The 14,670-nt window shown below is 44.5% G+C and overlaps 1 protein-coding gene across 1 annotated transcript; it reads right to left on the bottom strand.

The window, feature by feature from the left end:
* Positions 1-3,767: 3,767 nt before the first annotated feature.
* NCR3LG1 (natural killer cell cytotoxicity receptor 3 ligand 1) lies at positions 3,768-13,892 on the bottom strand. The gene is made up of 4 exons (XM_082659953.1): positions 13,578-13,892; positions 11,989-12,336; positions 6,735-7,061; positions 3,768-4,249 (listed from the first exon to the last, which is right to left on the bottom strand). Exons 1-4 carry the CDS (start codon positions 13,765-13,767, stop codon positions 4,140-4,142), a joined length of 975 nt encoding a protein of 324 aa, XP_082516079.1. The 5' UTR covers positions 13,768-13,892; the 3' UTR covers positions 3,768-4,139.
* Positions 13,893-14,670: the final 778 nt, after the last annotated feature.

The raw sequence follows: 14,670 nt of genomic DNA, 5'->3' as shown, positions 1-14,670 counted from the left end.
CCACAGACCCCCCAACATTGATTCTTTGCTGAGCTGACCTGTTTCTGGCTTAGAGGAAGAAGGGATGAGAAGCTCCTCAGAGCTGGCCCAGAGTTCTGGGGACAGTGCCTGGCTCTTGGGACTCAGCTTGACCGTCCTTAAGACCAGAGCAGGAGACCAGACTCACTAATGAGAAGCCCCTGGGCAGCACCTTCTCTGGGGACCATCCAGAGTAACCTTCCTCCACTCCCTCATGCACCTTAAACAGCTGGTGACAGTGAACCGGCAGAACTGAGGGCTCAGCGCCACCTGCTGACCACAGACAAGACCTACTTGATCCCCAAAACTCAGAACCACTGGTCGAGGCTTTCCGCTCTGAGACCCCTAGCCTTTAGGCTTAGCTCAGGGAGGAGCTGGAAAGTTCCAGGCATGGAGGGACAGCTGGACCAGACCTTCCTTGACACCCTCCACTGGATGTTCTTGTCCACTGACAGTGCTCCCACCATTTGGGGGCACCCCCTTTTTAAGGCACTTGTCTAAACTAGACAAGGGAGCTCCCCTGAGCTCCACTCAGCCCAGCAGGAACTTTTGTGAGAATTTTGTTTCTGATATTCCGCCTCGAGGACAGCACTGGGTGTCACGTGAGAGCAGATGTAGCAGTCCAAGCTTGTCCACACCCTGTCTGCAGAGCTGGCTCTCCAGATCCCAAGGATGTATCTCAGGTCACTGTGGTCCAGTGCTGACAGAGGCACTGTTCTCTGGGTTTGCAGATGAGGAGTCGGGATCAGACTTGCTGTTAACTTGCTAACATCTCACAGCTAGTAAGTGGCAGGCCCAAGATTTGAACCCGAGTCTGTCTCAAACCACAGCCCTGCTCCCTTCCCCTGCTGCACAGTCCCAATCTCCTGAGCGCCACCTTCCTCTAGGGGTGCCACCTTGATCTCAAGCGTCATGTCTCTAGACCAAGAACAGGAAGGGAAAGCGCAACTCAGGAAGGTCCCAGATTTGAGACTGATACAGACTCAGCTATGATAAGTGACAGCCTAGATCACGTCCAAAACACCAAGGGAGCCAGAGGGACTGTTAACTGAGTCCAAGCTTGTACTGCTCGCCACATGCCAGGCCAATAAATCAAGAGACGAGTTGTTGGGGCAAAGAACAGTGACTTTATTCATAAAGCCAGCAGACGGAGAAGGTGGTGGCTCGTGCCCCTAAGAACCATCTTGCCTGAGTTAGAAATTCAGGCTTCTTTTATACTAAAAGGGGAGGGGGTAAAGTCAAACATGTCCTGGTTCCTGTCAGCTTCCAGAGGGTATGTGTTAATTTCTTCCTTCCTGCAGTCATTCACAGGTGGGCCTGGTCAGGATGTTTCCCTTGAGCTAAACAAAGGTATTTTAGCTTAATACTCATTAGTGGGAGGCAGGGTTCCCAGGGACGGGCCATTATGTATAATTTAAGCTTATAGGCAACATCCCTTTAGTGATTAACTTGTAATAGAATACAAAGTTTCTTCCCTATTACAGGACCTCACCAACACTTTCTCCCACCCATGTGTATGATGAACCCTCCCTCTTCCGCCTTCTTGCAAATGGACTGGGGTCCCTACCTTCCAGGCTACCTTTCCCACAGCCAGTCAGGTGGCAATGCAGACTAATGGGGCACATCTGCCACTCCTGTCTGTCCCCAACTCACACCAGGTGTTGTGACATGTGTCCTGGGCCTCAGTCCTGAGTTCAAGAGAGGAGGGAAGCCAAGCCACCCTCTTCCAGTAGTGAAACTGAATTGCCAGTCTGGGAAAACTAGCCCCCTACCCATACTGGAAACCTGCTCAGGCCTAATGCCTCTGGATTTGGCATATCCAGCCAGTCACTGCATGGCCCACATGTGGCCCACTAAGGTGGACCTCCAGCCTTTCTGCTGGGGAGGACTCACCCAGCTTCTATAGAACCCATTCTCCTCAGGTAGCATCCTCCCAGCTCTGTCCTGCTCTTGAGTTCCTCTCCAACATCTTCTTTTAGGGAGAACTTTCCTAGGGAGCTTGCTGCAGGGAGTAGCCCTGGCTCCCCACACATCTCTGGGCTCACCTTTGAGGTCTCCCCAGGTCCAGTGTCAGACACCCTATTGTACCAAGACATGCAGAAGACTTGGGGGAAGAAGACATGAATGCTGCTGACCCTAGACTGGGGCAGGCCTGAAGAACAACAGATCTGTTCCAACTTGAAAGGAATTGCGGAAAGGCCGAACAATGGGATTAAGGTCAGAACTGAGTTCCAGAGAGTGGGTTTGTTGCATTAGAATCTAGACTACTGGCATCCTCTGTGCCAGGACCACCTGACTGGGGCATTGTACATCTCCATCTACCTACACCCTACTCTATTTCCACTCTGGGCTGGCCCAACTCTGGAGTGATGTGAAAGGCAGGCCACCTAGACTGGCCAACTTGGGTACAGGAGTGTGAACTTCTCTCTGTCCCCCATACTTAGGTCCTTCCAGGCACTGATGCCAATGAGTAAAGCAGTGATACACTACACAATTTATTACGCAGCCCTGCCTCTGTGTACTCTTCACTTGATCAACTCCAGTTTTCCCTATAATGCCATTATTATTGGGGAAGGGAAGATACTCCAGCGTAAACCAGACAGAAGTAAATAACTACAGTTCTGACTGAAACTTTGACGTAGGTCTTATACCTGTGAAGGGAGGAAGAAAGGACGATTGGCTAGCAAGAGCGTCAGATGACAGTGCAACTCCAAGAAAATCTCAGCCATCCCAACAGGGAGCTCCAAAGATTCCTGCCTTGATCGGCCATTGGCTGGCCAGGAGAGCATGGCATAAGCTCAAAAGCTACAGCAGGTCCCTGAGATACCATAGCTGGAACATGGTGGCTAAGTACACTCTTCATAGCAGGCTCTGTCTTGGAGGGGCTCTCAGCAGCACATCTCCACGGCAACCACACTTTTGGGTCAAAATTCAACTTCCTGGGGAGCTGTATCAGTTAGCTTTTGCTATGTAACAAACCACCCTAAAACACAGTGGCTTTGAAAAAATAAGTATTTCTCAAAAAAAGCAAGCAAGAAAAACAAAGCGTCTTCCCTGGCGCTCCAGTGGTTAAGACTCCATGCTTCCACTGTAGGGGACACGGGTTCGATCCCTGGCCGGGAATATTAAGATCCCACATGCTGTGGCATAGCCCATCCACCAAAAAGAAAAAGAAAAAGAAAAAATAAGTATTTCTCATGCATTTGAGAGTTGGTTCTGTTGATGCTGATGATCTCAGCTAGATTTGCTTACATGTCCGGTGGCTGTCATCTGATCCAGACTGGCCTCCACTAGAGCAACTAGCTCCAGCTTCCAGGGTCTCTCATCCTCTAGCAGGCTCTGATTCCGGTGTCTCTCACCCTCCAGCAGGCTCTATGAATCAGTTGGTCAGCTTTAGACAAACAGCCTTTTTTCTTGATTAATCGATTTTTCTGCTTTTCCTAAAGCATTTATAATGATATCTCATGATATCATTATATCATGATATCATGATATCAATGATAGCTATTGCACAGATTCTGCCTTGGCAGGCTCATAAATAACTGGAGGCAATTTTATTACCTAGAACCATTTAACCAACACATTTACACTGGTCTTAACAACAGCCTGAGTTATTTTATTTGCTATGTGGGCCAGAGGGATAAACATGTTTGGAAACATGTTTTAGTTTGGAAACACCCTCACTAGGGTTAGAAGTTCTTGGTTAAACCAGTAAAGTCTGGGTGGTAAGTTATCTCATTGAGCTATTAACAAAATATGAGCAACCGGGGGAAGGAATTCCCCTCTCTGAGCTGTGGATTCTATATGTGAGAACACTAGTGCAGCCCACATCATTCACAGGACTGGTGTGAACAATGAGGTCAGGTTCGATTTACAGTGAGACTTTATTATGAGAAGGCAGAGGGGCTTTACAATGCATCTCCTCAGAGTCCCAGGCCACCACATGGAGACCAAATGAGACAGTTCCTCCCCAACACATCAGAAAAAGCTACACATCATAAACACACTTAGAATATCCCAGCATCAACCCTGAGAACTCCCCAACACCATGCATTGGCCATGAATTCTGAATTCCCAGAGTCTACTCCAAAACATAAGTCTAAACTTTGCTTTGCAGCCTCTTATCTTTTCCAAAGAAAAAAACATAAAAATAAAATTAATACGATCAGTCCAGCAGAGATTAATCCAATACACAACCAATCAATCCACGAGTCAGTTTTCTTCTCAGATTCTGCAGAGAGAAAGAAGAGGAGAACATTAAGAGGAAACCTACTGGCAGGGGCCAAAGAAGACCACACGACTGCTTCTAGGATCTGTGTGGCTGTGTATCATCTTCCCTGTCAGAGATAGAACCACCAACCTTCTGCCACACGTCTTTGCATCCTCCATCCTATCACTTAACACCTTCACACATCAAACAGCCTGCTTAGCACTTGCCAGAAAAACACCACAATATCAAACACCACATACAATATACACATACCATGCACACGTCCAAAGCTTCCATACTACTACACTACCCTGTATCACTTGTATACTGCTGTAGACTGAATGTCTATCTCCCCTCAAAATTCTTATGTTGAAATCCTAATGCCCAATACAATGGTATTAGGAGGTGGGGCTTTGGGGAGCTTTAGGTCATGAGGGTGGAGCCCTCATGAGTCAGATTAGTGCCTTATAAAGGAGGCCCTCGAGAGATCCCTCACCCCTTCCACCATGTGAGGACACCATGAGAGGTCTGAAACCTGGAAAAGGGCTCTCAGCCATAGTGGCGCACTAATCTCAGAATTCCAGCCTCCAGAACTGTGAAAAATAAAGTTCTGTTCTTTATAAGTGACCCAGTCTGTGGCAATTTGTTGTATTGGGTTGGCCAAAACATGCCTTCGATTTTTAAGTAAAAATAAAAGACACATTTTTCATTTTCACCAAGAACTTATTGAACAACGTATTCACCCTTTTGTTCCACTGTCTTCTGTTTTTCAGGCAACTTCATAATTCCACCTTCCCAAAACTTTTAATCTTTTTGAGCAAAGAACTGTTGCAGGTGCCTTTTATAGTCTTCCAGGGAATTGAATTTTTTTTCCATTAAGAGAATTTTGTAAAGACCTAAATAAATGGAAATCCAAAGGTGCAATGTCTGGTGAATACGGCAGATGAATCAGAACTTCCCAGCCAAGCTGCAACAGTTTTTGCCAGGTCATCAAAGAAACACGTGGTGTTACATTATGGATGTAATGGAAGTAATGGATGTAATGGATGTAATGGATGTAATCTTCCTGATGGAAGGTTATGTGTTTTCTGTTGACTAATCCTGGATGCTTTTCGTCAAGTACTGCTTTCAGTTGGTCTAATTGGGAGCAGTACATGTTGGAATTAATCGTTTGGTTTTCCGGAAGGAGCTCATAATAGAGGACTCCCTTCCAATCCCACCATATACACATCACCTTCTTTGGATGAAGACTGGCATTTCGTGTGGCTGGTGGTGGTTCAATTCGCTTGCCTACGATCTCTTCCATTTCACGTTATTGTACAGTATCCAGTTTTCATCGCCCGTCACAATTTGTTTTAAAAACAGAACATTTTTGTTATGTTTAAGTAGAGAATCGCATGCAGAAATACGGTCAAGAAGGTTTTTTTTGCTTAACTTATGTGCAACCCAAACATCAAAGAGATGAACATAACCAAGCTGGTGCAAATGATTTTCAACGCTTGGTTTGGATATTTTGAGTATGTTGGCTATCTCCTGCGTGGTATAATGTTGATTGTTCTCAATTAATGTCTTGATTTGATCGCTATCAACTTCAACTGGTCTACCTGACCGTGGAGCATCGTCCAGCAAGAAATCTCCAGCACGAAACTTCGCAAACCACTTTCGACACGTTTGATCAGTCACAGCAACCTTCTCCATACACTGCACAAGTCTTTTTTGCATTTCGGTTGTGTTTTTACTTTTCTTGAAATAATAAAGCATAATATGCCAAAAATGTTGCTTTTTTTCTTCCATCTTCAATATTAAAATGGCTACACAAAACTTCACCAATTTTGATGTCTTTTTTTAAATGCACACTGATATGACAGCTGTCACGTACAATCTAACAAAATTGTTTTGAATGACGTTAAAGACAACTAAGTGCTAGTAGAGCCATCTTATGGAAAAAAACGAATGAACCTTTTGGCCAACCCAATAGCAGCCCATACGGACTAAGACATACACATATCACCCAGACAAATGCCTTATACCATACACACAAAGCATATTTCAATTTCATATTCCCCATGCCCCACACGTATCCCAAACACATCCCTGCACACACCACCCACCCACACAATCCCTAGTCCTTACTTCCAGGAACAATTTCTCTCTCCCTTCAGGGCCATCCCAAGCCCCACCTGGCACACCCTGACCACATTTCCCAGGGCCACTGGTTAGCCTCTGCCTTCCTTACCTCCTTCACCTCTAGGCAGATGAATTGGACCAGCAGGACCAGAGCCATGACCCTGGAAGCCAGGTCATCACCACTCTCTACCTATTAGACCATCTGTCCCAGCTTAAGGACCTAATCTGGACTGCTGACTCTGGGGCTGAGCTAAACCAGACCAAGCTTTCTCTCCTTCCCTATTGGCCCCCATATTCCCCTAGACTGTGTGGGAACCAAAGTTGATATTATATTCCCCTCAAGAGGAAGAGTTGGGGAAATGTCTAGGGGGCTGCTTACCTATCAGAATCGGGGTGAAGTTGAAACTCTGGCACATGAGTGAGGATACATGCCATACCACACACTGGTAGATGGTCACATTGTCTTCCAGAGAGGGCTTCAGCCTCAAGTCGCTGGTGATATTAAATGTACCATCCTCATTCTTCATGGTGGGGCCAGTGATAACGTCCTCAGAAATCTCCTGGAACTGGGGATCCTTCTGGGTCCATCTTTTCCATGTTATGTTAATATACTCTGGGTAGAATCCACTTGACTTACACAAAATATGTCTGTCTTCATTATCTTTCACCACGGCTCGCTCCAGAAACAAGCTACTGACTGGGTGAGCTGCCAGGGGAGAGAAATCATGCCTTGAGGGTGGGTAGGGACTTGCTTATTATTAGCCCAATGTCAGACCCATGGCAAGCCTTCAGGAAAGGTGAGTCAACTGAATGGTATTCTGCCTAGGCTAAATGATCTGGGTATGCTGGTTCCAGTGCTGGCAGGGTGCCGATATGCTGTGACCCCGAAACTCACAGCAATTTTATAAAGCAGAGTTTCTTAAGCCCCTCTGTGTCATAGACACGGTTGAGAATCTGAGGAAAGCCTTGGAACAGTGTTGTGGCAGAGACTGCTACTTGCTGCGAATCTCTATTCTTCAAAGACACCTCCAAGTTAAAGCTACTTCTCCCACCTTTCTCTGCAGCTGGGTGTAGGCATGTGAACTAAGGGTCTGGAAGTTTGGATGTATTCAGAAGTAGTGAGAGCAACTTCTAAGAAGTCTCCTGAAATAACAAGGGTATCTTAAAGAAAAGAACAGTGTCTCTCCCCCTCCACTTCTTCCTTCTTGCAGAATGGCTGCAATACCATGTCATGGCTGGAGATGGAGAAGACATTTCCAAGCACAAGGTGGAAATGCAGGTTGAGGATGGCAAAGTGATGACATAAAAGGATCCTGGGTCCTAGATGATCACAGAACTGCCACACATGCCCTGGGTTAGCTACAGTTTTGTGAAAGGAAAATAAACTACCTTCTTAAAAGCACTATTGACTTCTCGCTTCCCTCTGACATGTAAAGACCTAAAGTCATCACTTCTATCCTCATAACAGGAAAAAAAAGCTGAGCTGAACAAACTGTAAATCCACAGCTTTTCTTAGATCCTTCAGAGAATTGAGGTGACAGGGCAAACCACCACCCTGAAAAAAGACAGGCAGATTGAGAGAATCACAGCCGAGATCATAAAACCTTAAGCAGAAGGTACTGGAGTAATAAACTGGTCGACACACTTAAGCAGTAACTCTGACAAATTGCTAAAGGATAAGTGTGGACTAGATTGAGAATAAAAAACTCCTAAAGGCCCAGTCTTAGGGGGGGTCACAACACTTTCATGAGTTTTACCTCCCAGAATCCCACCACACTCTCACTGTGAAGATCCAAGAAAAATTCCCTCCTATTTTGAGCAATGGGGAGAGGAAAAGTTAACTATTTAAAAATATACCCAGTGCATTCTCCATAATAAAGGATGCTCTCAAGGGAAAAGACTTTGCCAGAGTCTTGCCTGACCTGGGATAGTGATGATTAGCCAACTCCAGCCCCCTCTAGCCTTCCCGCCTCACCTAGAAACACTTCTGAAGGTGAGACAGCCTAGGGGCTCAGGCAACTCAAAAGAATGAGATTTAACCACACGAGTATAGACTGCTTCTCCTCCACAACACCTTACCACTACATCAACAGAGTTCCAGAATGGTAACAGATTACAACTGAGAGAGCTGTTAAACACAGGCTCTGTTTAAGGTGTTCATAGGGAAATTCAAACAAAACAAGGAAGGGGGAAAACTCTGGCACCTACAGGTACAGCATTAACACTAAACACAGCCTAACGCCTAGCCAAAGCAACATAGACTCTCACACCAAAAGCCTATTCACCTCAGTTCTTACTACCTGATACATAATATCTGGTTTTCAACAAAAAATTACAAGGCATGCTGAAAAGTATGAAAAGACAAAGCAAGCCTCAGAACAAGACTCTCGTATGACACAGATTTTAGAATTATCAGATAGAGAATTCTAAATAATGATTAAAATGTTAAGAGCACTAATGGAAAAAGCAGACAATATGCAAGAACAAATGGATAATGTAAATAGACAGATGGAAACTTTAAGAAAGAATCAAAAGGAAATGCTAGAAATCAAAAACATTATAAAAGAAATGAAGAATGCCTCTGATGGGCTCATCAGTAAACTTCACAGTGCCAAGGAAAGAATTAGCTAGCTTAAAAATGTCAATAGAAACTTCCCAAACTGAAATGCAAAGAGAAAAAAGAATGGGGAAAAAAACCAGAAGGGAACAGAATATCCAAGAACTGTGAGATGACAGCAAAAGGCAACATATGTAATAGGAATACCAGAAGAAGAAAAGAGAAAGGAGCAGAAGAAACATTTTGAAAAATAATGGCTGAGAATTTTCCAAAATTAATGACAGACACCAAAGCACAGATCCAGGAAGCTCAGACAACACCGAGCAGAAAAATACCAAAAAAAGAAAAAAAAAAAATTTATACCTATGTATACCATATTCAAAATGCAAAAAAACAAAGAGAAAATCTTGAAAGAAGCCAGAGGAAAAAAATAACTTACCTATAGAGGAACAATGATAAGGATGACATGGGACTTCTTAAATGCAAGAAAGAAGAGAGTGGAGTGAAATATTTAAAGTATTCGAAGAAAGAAAACCCCACCAATCTAGACTCCTATATCCAGAAGAATTACCCTTCAAAAATGAAGTATACTTTCTCAGACAAAAACTGAGGAAATCTGTCACCAGAAGACCTGCTTTGCTACATGTTAAAAGAAGTTCTTCAGAGAGATGGAGAATGATATAGGTCAGAAACTAGAATCTACAAAAAGAAAGGAAGAGTGTCAGAGAAGGAATAAATGAAGGCAAAATAAAACATTTATTTTTCTTATGCTTAACTGATCTAACAGATCATTGTGTTCATTCAAAATAATAATAGCAACAATGTACTGGGTGGTTATAGCATATGAAAAAGTTAAATGAATGACAGTAATGTTATAAGAGATGGGAGAGAAGAACTGGAAATACTCTGTTATTAAGGACCTGTACTACCCATGGAGCAATACAGTGTTATTTGAAAGCAGACTTAAATTAGTTGTAAATGTACACTGCAAACTCTAGGACAACGATTAAAATAAATTTTAAATAAGTATAATTGATATACAGAGAAAAGAGAGAAAATGGTATCATATAAAATATTCAATTAAAACCAGAGAAGGGGGGCTTCCCTGGTGGTGCAGTGGTTGAGAGTCTGCCTGCTGATGCAAGCGACACGGGTTCGTGCCCCGGTCCAGGAAGATCCCACATGCCGCGGAGCAGCTAGGCCTGTGAGCCATGGCCGCTGAGCCTGCGCGTCCAGAGCCTGTGCTCTGCAACGGGAGAGGCCACAACAGTAAGAGGCCCGCATACTGCAAAAGAACAAAAAAAAAAACAAAACAGAGAAGGCATAAAAAGAGGCGGAAAGTTAAATTAAAAAAATTTAAAAAACAAAGGGCACCAAATAGAAAACAGATACAAACACAATACATATCAGTCCAACTATATACGCAATCACTTTAAATGAATGGTCTAACTACATCAACTAAAAGACAGAGACTGTCATAGTGGATAAAAAAAAGACTCAAACATGTGCTTTCTACAAGAAACCCACTTTAAATATGAGGACCCAAATAGAGTAAAAGTAAAAGGATTGAGAAAGATATACCATACTAATACTAACCCAAAGAGAACTAACCCAAAGAGAACCCAAAGAGAACTAATACTAACCCAAAAAGAACATTATTAATGAATAATCAATTCATCAATTATAACAAATATACCATAAATACAAGACGATACTAATGGGGCAAGTGGGGTGTGGAGGCAAGAGTAATATGGGAACTCGGTACTAACTTTCCAATTTCTCTGTAAATCTAAAACTCTTCTAAAAAATAAAGTGTATCTAATTTTTGGGGAAAAAAACCCGTTTATTTTAGGCTTTCTGTCAGTTGCAGAGGAAATGAATTCTAATATACATCCCCATTACCAAAATTAATATGTACAAAACATTCAAAGTCTTAAGTACAATTATGGAGGGCTCACAGACACTGCCCTTCAGTTACAGGCTGAATTGTATGCCCCCCCCAAATTCATATGTTGAAGTCCTAATCCCCAGTCCTAGTCCCTCAGACTGTGACTATATTTGAAGGTAGGGTTTTCATTGAGGTTGGTAAGTTAAATGAGATCATTAGGTTGAATCCTAATCTAATATGACTGATGTCTGTATAAGAAGAGGAGATTAGGATACACAAATACAGAGGGAAGAGGGGGTGAAGACACAGGGAGAAGACAAGCACCTACAAGCCAAGGAGAGAGGCCTCTGAAGAAACCAACCCTGCTGCCACCTTGATCTCTAGATATCTAGACTCCAGAATTGTGAGAAAATAAATTTCTGTTGTTTAAGCCACCCAGTCGGTGGTGTTTTGTTATGGCAGCCCCAAGCTCATCCACAGAGTATCTGACCTATTTATAACAGAAGAAAGTGGAGCTCAAAAACGTGTTTAGGGAAAAGTGTTGTTATAAATCTTGACTGAGCACCTACCTCACAACAGCACTGGCTGAGCATTTTCCTACATGATCTTGTGTAATCCTCAGAACACTATGAGGCAGGTATGACTTATTGCCTCATTTTGCACATGGAAAATTCATTTGCACATGGGAAAATTCACGTGTAAAGATGTTAAATGGCTGATCCAATCACTCAGTTTGGAAGCAACAAAGTTAGATAGAATAGGATTCAGATCCATGGAACCAGAGTGCAATCTCTCTCCTTCCCCAGCTACCTTTCAGAGGTACCTCTTCAGTGAAGACTAACTGTCCACACACCAAGGAAATTATATAATTACTTTGACTATCTTTTACTGCGAACTTAAAATGGGCCAAACACTATTCTAAGCATCCTCCTTGCATTTTTCATAGCCTCTTCTCTACAGTCAATCCTCTTAGAAAAGTATTATTACATTTGTTTAGAGGGAAGGGCATTGAGATTCAGCATGATTAATAACTTGTCCAAAGTTGTCTAGAAGTCCATGGAAGCCCAGGACTCAAACCCATGTCTATGTGACTCCTAGGCCCATGCTCTGCTCCACTTGGCCCATCTACATCTCCACCCCAAGCCCCATCACCATGGGAATCACAGGGCACTGCCCTCAGGCACTCACCTACAACCTCCAGCCAGACTCTCCCCTGTGCCTTCTGAGGAGTGACCACCAACTCACATCGGTACTCTCCTGCTTCCCACAGTTGGACCCCAGGCAGCTGCAGTGAGGCATCCCCCCTCTTCAGCCTCCATGGAGACACGTTAGCTCCAGGTCGGAATGCCACTTTGTGGTCTCCAAAAAATTCAAACAGTTTGATCTCTATTTCAGACAACTGAGCCTTCCGAAACCAGGTGATACCCACACTGTTGATGTCCAGGTGTGGGAAACCAGGGATCTTGCAAAAGATAGTCGCATTTTCATTCAGGAAAACCATCTGAGTCCTTCCTGCCATCTCCACTTCCAGAAAACCTGGGGCAATATGAGAACTGTGTTATAGAAGACCCTTGGAAGAAACATAGGCCTGGGGCTCTAAAACACTGCCATATAATTGGAAACAACTTCCCTTTTTGTGGGGGCGGGGGGAGGGGTCTTCAGATACAAAGGCCCTTAGTTTATGGCCCCTCATTAATCCACATAAACTCCTTCAACTTTGTTCTTTTTTTTTTTTTTCCCAAGATTGTTTTGGCTATGCTGGGTGCCTTGCAATTTCAGAGGAATTTGAGAAACAGTTTATCAATTTCTACAACGAAGTCAGCTAAGTTTCTAATAGGAATTGAACTGAATCTGTAGATCAATTTGGCAAGTATTGCCATCTTAGCAATGTTGCTTCTAATCCACAAATGTGTTTGGCGGATGTGTTATGGACTGTTTGTGTCCCCACCAAATTCATATGTTGTGGCCTAATCCCCAGTGTGATGGTATTTGGAGGAGGGGCCTTTGGGAGATAATTAGGTCATGAGGGTGAGCCCTCATGAATCAGATTAGTGCTCTTATAAGAGACATGAGAGGGAGTTTCCTGGTGGTCAAGTGGTTTAGACTCTGTGCTTCCACTGCAGGGGACATGGGTTTGGTCCCTGATCGGGGAATTAAGATCCCACATGCCACGCAGCCAAAAAATAAATAAATAAAAATAAAAAATAAGAGACATGAGAAATATGAGACATCTCTCCAAACCTGAGGATATAGTAAAAAGCGTTCACCTACAAGCCGGGAAGGGGTCCCTCATCAGGAACCAAATCAGTCAGCACCTTGATCATGGACTTCCCAGCTTCCAGAACTGTGGGAAATAAACTTGTTGTTGTTGTTTTGGCAGCATGCATGCGGGATCTTAGTTCCCCAATCAGGGATCGAACCCGTGCCCCCTGCAGTGGAAGCGAGGAGTCTCGACCACTGGACCACCAGGGAAGTCCCAGAGTAAATTTCTTATTTCACGCCTCTCCGTTCCAGCAACTGGCATGATGCAAGAGAGGCAGAGTTTACAGAACATCAGAGCGTGTGCTCACAGACTCCTACAGGTGCCGACTCTGCACATAGTAGGCGTCAGTATACAACTGTTGAATCAGTAAATGAATCCGCATTTCACAATACAGAGTTCAGGGTTGATTGGGGCTTTTTAAGATATTTAGCCCCAGCCGGACTCGGACCTCACTGCGTAGTGAAAGCCACCCCTCCTCCCTCCCTGCCTCCTTCCTTCTCTCCCTCCTGCCTACCTGCGGTGAGCTGCGTGAGCCCCAGGATCAGCACCAGAACCGGGAACACAGCACGGAGCCCCACCCCGTTGGGCCGCCCGCCCTCTGCGCCGTGGCCACAGCCTCCCGGAACTTGCATCCTCAAACTTCCTCTTAGTTGCTTTCTTCCTCTTAGGAGTGGGCAGGTCCTAAGGAGTGGGTGACGGGACATCTCTTGCGCGGTGAGTGGAACTTTACGCGGAATTAGTTAATGGCGCATTTGCACCTTCTGCAACTCTGCGAGAAGTCGTTTTGGTTGCTCCGTTCACAGAGACGGAAAGTTACTGACAGCGCCTTTCTCAGTCACACTTCCACCGGCTGCGCGCGCGCGCCGGGAGTGGGAGCGGCTAGCAGTGGGCAGGAAGTTCCTGCCTCCGAGCGCGCCGGCCGGCATGGGCACAGGGTTCGCGTCAGCCTCTACGTTCGCTTTATAAGCTGAGGCCAGGATCCGATCGCCTGGGCGCTGCTCTAAGGAAGATCCACTATGCAGGAGCGCATTGGGGGCAATTGTTCTTACCATCAGCATGATAAACTAACATTACTTTTTTTTTTTTTTACGGTTCTGAAAAGTCCTTCTTTATTTTGATACTGAGAAATGGATTATTTGCTAACATATCAGTAAACAGAGGCTGTCACTGTCACCGGGGATTGTAGCCACCACCAGAAGGTAAGCTGGTGAGCCTTGAGGCAACTCAGGAAGGAAAGAATACCTGCCATCTAGCAGCCATCAGACCGCAGCCACTCCCTACAAAAACACAGGACACTGGCCCCAGATAGTTGAGGTACATATCAAAGGAATGATTTCAGTGAGCCCAGACTCTTGCATCTTCCCATACGTAGAAATGGGCTTAATTCCTTAACTTGGGGTATCTGGTTTTCTTTAATTACAATAATCTTTTGATGTTCCCGACTACCTGCCCTTTGTTGCAAAACCCGCCCCCTCGCCTCCTTGGACCAGTTTTCTCAGGGTTACTTGAGATGCTGCCTCCTGGGCTTGAAGTCCTAAAAATTCCCGCCGAATAAAACATAACTCAGAGAGTGGCATTGACGCACATATACTACCAAATGTAAAATA

This window comes from Grampus griseus, assembly GCF_964374135.1.
Source record: "Grampus griseus genome assembly, chromosome: 8".
In the NCBI taxonomy this organism is placed as follows: Eukaryota; Metazoa; Chordata; class Mammalia; order Artiodactyla; family Delphinidae; genus Grampus; species Grampus griseus.
This window is presented reverse-complemented; position numbering and strand designations above follow the sequence as displayed.